The sequence below is a fragment of the Salvelinus namaycush genome, unplaced genomic scaffold (genome assembly GCF_016432855.1).
Source record: "Salvelinus namaycush isolate Seneca unplaced genomic scaffold, SaNama_1.0 Scaffold184, whole genome shotgun sequence".
In the NCBI taxonomy this organism is placed as follows: domain Eukaryota; kingdom Metazoa; phylum Chordata; class Actinopteri; order Salmoniformes; family Salmonidae; genus Salvelinus; species Salvelinus namaycush.
In genome coordinates this window covers 240,722-249,423 of record NW_024058608.1, presented here as the reverse complement: position 1 = coordinate 249,423, position 8,702 = coordinate 240,722, and the positions used below count along the sequence as shown (strand labels likewise).

The window sequence follows — 8,702 nt, the reverse complement described above, 5'->3', positions numbered from 1 at the left end:
AATTAAAAACAAGAAAAAAAACGTATTTTTCTAGCTTCTAGCTTTTCAAAACTAGCTTCTAGAATTCTTGTCTTCCTAAAACTCACTAGATTCTAGAACTCTCGTCCCCTTGGAACACATGGAACTAAAAAAACACATGGAAATGGAAGATATATTTTACCTCACTGGTTAGAGGACAACCTGCAGAAGACAGTCAGCTACATTTTGGAGTGATGCATTTAAATGTAGGGGTCGCTAAACAAAGGAACGCAACACTTATTTGTCATCACTCATCGATATCATGTTGAAATCAACTGTGTGACAGGATGGAGATGAGGTTGCACGTCCTGTTAAAACTAATAGCTCAAAAACCACACGGAATCTGGGAGTAATGTGTACATCCCTGGTTAGAGGACAACTTGTAGAAAACGGCTAGCTACATTTTGAGGTGTTGCATTTTGATTCAAGTGGGTCACAAACATGGTAAATGTAACACAGCTCTTTTTGTGTTAGTCACTTTTTGTTAAATCACATAAATAGTACTCTTTCATTTCAGAGCCTTGATTTCCCCCCTGAGGCTAATATCCATATCATGCTGAAATCAATAGAACAGGGGACAAACGTTTAGGGTTCTACATTGTGACATCATTAGAATACTCCTTCTACAATGTTAAAACATTCTACATTGTGACATCATTAAAATACTCCTCCTACAATGTTAAAACATTCTACATTGTGACATCATTAAAATACTCCTACTACAATGTTAAAACATTCTACATTGTGACATCATTTCATTGATATCACGAAATAACTCCTTTGATCAGAGATCTTTGTCTCTTGTCAGCTATAAGATTTCTCTCCTGTGTGTATTCTCTGGTGTAATGTCAGCTGGCCAGATCGACCAAAACTCTTCCCACATTGACCACAGCTATACGATTTCTCTCCTGTGTGTATTCTCTGGTGTTGAGTCAGATTGCTAGATGTAGTAAAACTCTTCCCACATTGACGACAGCTGTAAGGTTTCTCTCCTGTGTGTGTTCTCTGGTGTAGAGTCAGATGACCAGATGTAGTAAAACTCTTCCCACATTGACCACAGCTGTAAGGTTTCTCTCCTGTGTGTATTCTCTGGTGTAATGTCAGCTGGCCAGATCGACCAAAACTCTTCCCACATTGACCACAGCTATACGGTTTCTCTCCTGTGTGTATTCTCTGGTGTAGAGTCAGATGGCCAGATGTAGTAAAACTCTTCCCACATTGACCACAGCTGTAAGGTTTCTCTCCTGTGTGTGTTCTCTGGTGTAGAGTCAGATGACCAGATGTAGTAAAACTCTTCCCACATTGACCACAGCTGTAAGGTTTCTCTCCTGTGTGTATTCTCTGGTGTAATGTCAGCTGGCCAGATCGACCAAAACTCTTCCCACATTGACCACAGCTATACGGTTTCTCTCCTGTGTGTATTCTCTGGTGTAGAGTCAGATGGCCAGATGTAGTAAAACTCTTCCCACATTGACCACAGCTGTAAGGTTTCTCTCCTGTGTGTGTTCTCTGGTGTATAGTCAGAGTGCTAGATGCACCAAAACTCTTCCCACATTGACCACAGCTATAAGGTGTCTCTCCTGTGTGTGTTCTCTGGTGTAGAGTCAGATTGCTAGATGTAGTAAAACTCTTCCCACATTGACCACAACTATAAGGTGTCTCTCCTGTGTGTGTTCTCTGGTGTAGAGTCAGATGGCCAGATGTAGTAAAACTCTTCCCACATTGACCACAGCTATACGATTTCTCTCCTGTGTGTGTTCTCTGGTGTAGAGTCAGAGTGCCAGATGTAGTACATCTCTTCCCACATTGACCACAGCTATAAGGTTTCTCTCCTGTGTGTATTCTCTGGTGTAAAGTCAGAGTGCCAGATGTAGTACATCTCTTCCCACATTGACCACAGCTATAAGGTTTCTCTCCTGTGTGTATTCTCTGGTGCACTGTCAGCTCTCCAGATCGACCAAAATTCTTCCCACATTGATCACAGCTATAAGGTTTCTCTCCTGTGTGTGTTCTCTGGTGTTGAGTCAGATGGCCAGAATGAGCAAAACTCTTCCCACATTGATCACAGCTGTAAGGCTTCTCTCCTGTGTGTATTCTCTGGTGCACTGTCAGATCTCCAGATTGACTAAAACTCTTCCCACATTGATCACAGCTATAAGGTTTCTCTCCTGTGTGTATTGTCTGGTGTCGAATTAGATGGCAAGATTGACCAAAACTCTTCCCACATTGAACACAGCTATAAGATTTCTCTCCTGTGTGTATTCTCTGGTGTTGAGTCAGATGGCTAGATCGACCAAAACTCTTCCCACATTGAACACAGCTAAATGGTTTATCTCCTGTGTGTGTTCTGTGATGAATTTTAATGCCTGATGAGGTGAATCTCTTCCCACAGTCAGAGCAGCAGTGAGTTCTCTTCCCTGTGGATCTCTGCTGGTGTTTATTGAGGTGTTCTGATCTGGAGAGACTCTTCTCTGCCTCTTCAGCATCTTGAAATTGTTGAGGCTCCCCAGATGATCCACAATAGTGAAGTATCTCTCCTGTGTGAACAACAAAGTCAGACAGATGATTAAAGGCCCACAACAGCGGAAATCCATTGTAAAAGGTGATGCTTTATAAAAATAAAAAAAATAAAAAAATAAAAAAGCCTAAAAATAAAGGAGAGCCACTCTTAAAGTTATTTGGTCTTAAAATGAGCAACAAGTTATATTTTTTCTTGTTTTTAGTAGTAACATCAACAACAAAGTCAGACAGATGATTAAAGGCCCACAACAGCAGAAATCCATTGTAAAAAGTGATGCCAAAAGGAGCTCAGATGCAAACATTTAATTACCAACGTTTCGACAGCCAAGCTGTCTTCATCTGGGTATAATCGAAGCGTAACCATGATGTTGTACAACAATTGACGTCTGTAATGAATGTTAAAGTTATTTGACAATTGTATTAAAATGAGCAACAATAATCATATTTTGTCTTGTTTTCACATTAGTAGTAACATCGATCATTGTAGGCTAGAAATAAGTTATTCATGTTGTTGAAACTCTAAGCAGTGTGCCAGACGACTTTTGGTCTCCAACATAGGCCCCTTTCTGTGTTTAATAAAATTGCGGCACGAGGGCAAAGCACCTACAATTTGATTGTAGAAACTCCTCCCTGCTAATGAGAAAACCCGAAAGTTATGGATGTAGTATATCTGCTAATGAGGAAACCACTAGTTATGGATGTAGTATATCTGGTAATGAGGAAACCGCTAGTTATGGATGTAGTATATCTGGTAATGAGGAAACCACTAGTTATGGATGTAGTATATCTGGTAATGAGGAAACCACTAGTTATGGATGTAGTATATCTGGTAATGAGGAAACCACTAGTTATGGACGTAGTATATCTGGTAATGAGGAAACCTCTAGTTATGGACATAGTATATCTGGTAATGAGGAAACCACTAGTTATGGATGTAGTATATCTGCTAATGAGGAAACCACTAGTTATGGATGTAGTATATCTGGTAATGAGGAAACCGCTAGTTATGGATGTAGTATACACTAGTTATGGATGTAGTATATCTGGTAATGAGGAAACCACTAGTTATGGATGTAGTATATCTGGTAATGAGGAAACCACTAGTTATGGATGTAGTATATCTGGTAATGAGGAAACCACTAGTTATGGATGTAGTATATCTGGTAATGAGGAAACCACTAGTTATGGATGTAGTATATCTGGTAATGAGGAAACCACTAGTTATGGACGTAGTATATCTGCCTGGAGCAAAAATGGTGAGCAAAGATTTTAGTTTTTCACAATGTATTCTGAATGTGAATGGGGTAAAACTCAGGGGAGTAACCTCCAATTCCAGGTTGCTTATGAGTACATTTCACACTACTTTGGATTATAATTGTAAGGCTTGTTTGAATGTCCTGCTTAATATAATGTTTGTGTCATCATCACAAATCAACCGCTTTGTATTTAAAAAACACTTCAACCAGTAAAATGCTCTTTGTCTAGCTTTTCCATCAACCTGACAATGAGATTTTGTACGCAGTTTGTCAAATTGGCCCGTAACTTCACCTAACAACAAATATACCTGTAATGAACAAAGAAGCACTTTGGTTGTTATTGCATGACATACATAGTGTACTCTAGGACCCATAACAACAACATAGACCTACTGTAGGACCCATAACTTCACCTAACATAGACCTATTGTAGGACACATAACAATAGCATAGACCTACCGTAGGACCCATAACTTTACCTAACAACAACATAGACCTACTGTCGGACCCATAACATTACCAAACTACAAATAAAGGAAAATAGCTCTGTGTATTGTACAATAGCCTATCCATCAAGGAACAGTTCTCTACACATTATGAGCAAAGTATCTCTGTGTCCAAACAGACTAACGAGACTCTACGGTAAATCAAGCAGACAATAACATTATAAACATCAATTTGTTAGGGATGTTGGATCCAACGTGGAGCACGGCATAACTGTCTTTACCAGAGTAATGAATGAAGAAGCACTTTGGTTGTTGTTGCATGTCGTGATGTTTGTCATGTGACTGGAATTCAGAAAATGATTTCCTGGATCAGCTGATGATAGTTGAACATGTGACTGTAACTAAACAGCTACAGTATTAAGAATGATGTGTAATTATTGAAGAACCGTGTTAATGACAGTATCAATTTGGGTGTTGTCAATAAAGTTACAATTATTATTATTTAATTTATTTCAGCTTTATTTAACCAGGTAGGCCAGTTGAGAACAAGTTCTCATTTACAACTGCGACCTGGCCAAGATAAAGCAAAGCAGTGCGACAAAAACAACACAGAGTTACACGTGGGATAAACAAACGTACAGTCAATAACACAATAGAAAAATCTTTATACAGTGTGTGCAAATGGAGTACGGAGGTAAGGCAATAAATAGGCCATAGTAGCGAAGTAATTACAATTTAGCAAATTAACACTGGAGTGATAGATGTGCAAGAAGAAATTCTGGGGTGCAAAAGAGCAAAAAAAGTAAATAAAAACATGGGGATGAGGTAGGTAGTTGGATGGGCTATTTACAGATGGGCTGTGTACAGCTGCAGCGATCGGTGAGCTGCTCAGATAGCTGATGCTTAAAGTTAGTGAGGGAGATAGAAGTCTCCAACTTCAGCGATTTTTGCAATTCGTTCCAGTCATTGGCAGCAGAGAACTGGAAGGAAAGGTGGCCAAAGAGGTGTTGGCTTTGGGGATGACCAGTGAGATATACCTCCTGGAGCGCGTGCTATGGGTGGGCGTTGCTATGGTGACCAGTGAGCTGAGTTAAGGCAGCCCAGCAAAGACTTATAGATGACCTGGAGCCAGTTGGTTTGGCGACGAATATGTAGCGAGGGCCAGCCGACTAGAGCATACAGGTCTCAGTGGTGGGTGGTATATGGGGCTTTGGTGACAAAACGGATGGCACTGTGATTTACTGGATGCAGTCTAAGGTAGTTTTACTTGCGTTTAACTTCTTATGGCTGCAAGGGGCAGCATTGAGTAACCTGGAAAGAGGTGGCCATTTCAAACGGCCTCCTACTCAATTCTTGCTCGTACAATATGCATATTATCATTACTATTGGATAGAAAACACTCTCTAGTTTCTTAAACCGTTTGAATTATTTCTCTAAGTGAACCAGAACTCTTTCTGCAGCCCATTTCCTATCCGGAAGTGAGATTTCCAAAAGCGAGCTCTTTTTTCAAGAGCTTATCTATAAAAGGGCATGTCACTTGGGACTCTAGAAACACGTCATACACCTTCCCTTGGGTGTCATGCGGAAGTGAGAGCAGAAATGACTTGAATATCTCGTTCTGGGATTGAATACATCATCTTGGAGTGAGAGGTCCGCCATTATTTTTTTTTCCGAAGGCGCAAAGTTGGACCTGGAATTGCCTCCTGGAAAACTGTCGTTATAGGTGAATATGATCTCCGGCTTCGATTTTATTTGATACATGTCACAATATCATCCTAAAGTATGTTTTTTCAATATAGTTTAATTATATTATTGAAATTTATTCGGGACTTTAGACGTGATGCGTTGGAAGAATTTGTTCAAGAAGGAGAGGTTAGCGCCGCACGGCCAGTGTGCTTGCTAATTCAAGAGGGAAATAGTTCGTTCTGGATCCAAACAAAGACGGTTCTGGACAATGGACCCCTTTACAACATTCTGATGGAAGATCAACAAAGATAAGGACCCAATTTGGGATGCTATTTCATATATCTGTCGAACTGTGCTATCGCTACCGATTACTTGGAATCAATGCTGTTGTGTGTTAGCTATTGCAGTAAGCTAATATAACGATATATTGTGTTTTCGCTGTAAAACACTTAAAAAAAATCGGAAATATTGTCTGTATTCACAAGATCTTTGTCTTTCATTTTGCTATACACCATATATTTTTCTGAAATGTTTTATGATGAGTAATTAGGTAGTTGACGTTGGTGTCTGTATTTACTCTGGCTACTCCCGTGCTATTTCTGACTGTAGCTATGATGGTAGCATCAATGTAAAACTGATTTATAGCTCAAATATGCACAATTTTCAAACAAAACATAGATTTATTGTGTAACATGTTATAGGACTGTCATCTGAGGAAGTTTTTTCTAGGTTTGTTTGGTTGGATCTTGGTTAGTTAGGTTGGCTTTGTGCATGCTACCTGTGCTGTGAAAAATGTCTGTCCTCTTTTGTATTTGGTGGTGAACTAACATAAATATACGTGGTGTTTTTGCTGTAAAACATTTTAAAAATCGGACACGTTGGCTGGATTCACAAGATGTTTATCTTTCAAATGCTGTATTGGACTTGTTAATGTGTGAAAGTTAAATATTAAAAAAAAATTGATTTTGAATTTCGCGCCCTGCAATTGAGCTGGATGTTGTCATAAGTGTACCGATGTCGGGCCAGCCAGCCTAACAGGTTTTAAGAGCAGTTGGAGGCCACAGAAGGAGTGTTATATGGCATTGAAGCTCGTTTGGAGGTTTGTTAACACAGTGTCCAAAGAAGGGTCAGATGTATACGGAATAGCCCGAGAATTGAACCCTGTGGCACCCCCATAGGGACTGCCAAAGGTCCGGACAACAGGCCCTCCGATTTGACACACTGAACTCTATCAGAGAAGTAGTTGGTGAACCAGGTGAGGCAGTCATTTGAGAAACCAACCATTAATCTACACACAATATGATCCTCACTCATCTACACACAATAGAATCCTCATTCATCTACACACAATAGAATCCTCATTAATCTACACACAATAGAATCCTCATTAATCTACACACAATAGAATCCTCATTCATCTACACACAATAGAATCCTCATTAATCTACACACAATAGAATCCTCAATAATCTACACACAATAGAATCCTCAATAATTAACACAAATGTGAAAACAGGTAAAAAAAAACTAAAATACTTAGTTTTTTTCTGATGGTTAGGCTATCTTGTTTCAGAGGGGTGACATCAATAGCCCATAATGACAAAGTGAAAACAGGTAAAAAACAGAAATACCTTATTTACGTAAGTATTCAGACCCTTTGCTATGAGACTCGAAATTGCTTTCAGGTGCATCTTGTTTCCATTAATCATCCTTGAGATGTATCTACAACTTGTTCAGAGTCCACCTGTGGTAAATTCAATTGATTGGATATGATTTGGAAGGCACACACCTGTTTATATAAGGTCCCAGAGTTGACAGAGCATGTCAGAGAAAAAAACAAGCAATGAGGTCGAAGGAATTGTCCGTAGAGCTCCAAGACAGGAGTGTGTCGAGGCATAGATCTGGGGAAAGGTTCCCAAGAACACAGTGGCCTCCATCATTCATAAATGGAATACTCTTCCTAGAGCTCGTCACCCGGCCAAACTGAGCGATTGGGGGAGAAGGGCCTTGGTCAGGGAGGTGACCAAAAACCTGATGGTCACTCTGACAGAGCTGCAAAGTTCCTCTGTGGAGATGTGAGAACCTTCCAGAAGGACAACCATCTCTGCAGCACTCCACCAATCAGACATTTCTGGGATAGTGGCCAGATGGAAACCACTCCTCAGTAAAAGGCACATGACAGACCACTTGGAGTTTGACAAAAGGCACCTTAACGACTCTCAGACCATGAGAAACAAGATTCTCTGGTCTGATGAAACCAAGATGGAACTCTTTGGCCTGAATGCCAAGAGTCATGTCTGGAGGAAACCTGGCACCATCCCTACGGTGAAGCATAGTGGTGGCAGCATCATGCTGTGGGATGTTTTTCAGCAGCAGGGACTGGGAGACTAGTCAGGATGGAGGGAAATATTAACGGAGCAAAGTGCAGAGAGATCCTTGATGAAAGACCTGCTCCAGAGCGCTCAGGACCTCAGACTGGGGCAAAGGTTCGCCATCCAATAGGACAACGACCTTAAGCACACAGCCAAGACAACGCAGGAGTGGCTTCTGTAGAAGTCTCTAAATGTTCTTGAGTGACATAGCCAGAGCCCGGACTTGAGCCCGATCTAACATCTCTGGAGAGACGTGAAAATACCTGTGCAGTGATGTTCCCCATCCAACCTGACAGAGCTTGAGAGGATCTGCAGAGAAGGATGGGAAAAACTCCCCAAATGCAGGTGTGCCAAATAAATTAGCTAAATGAAAGAGGAAAAACAATTTTTTTTATCAATTTTAG

At 40.4% G+C, this 8,702-nt stretch overlaps 1 protein-coding gene across 1 annotated transcript; it reads right to left on the bottom strand.

Moving 5' to 3' along the window:
• Window positions 1-822: 822 nt before the first annotated feature.
• LOC120037731 (zinc finger protein 420-like) lies at window positions 823-2,346 on the bottom strand (the record flags this gene model as incomplete). Its single annotated transcript, XM_038983718.1, has 2 exons — window positions 823-1,675; window positions 1,760-2,346. Coding segments are annotated over 2 exons (1,440 nt in total), but the record flags the coding sequence as incomplete, so codon positions are not given.
• Window positions 2,347-8,702: the final 6,356 nt, after the last annotated feature.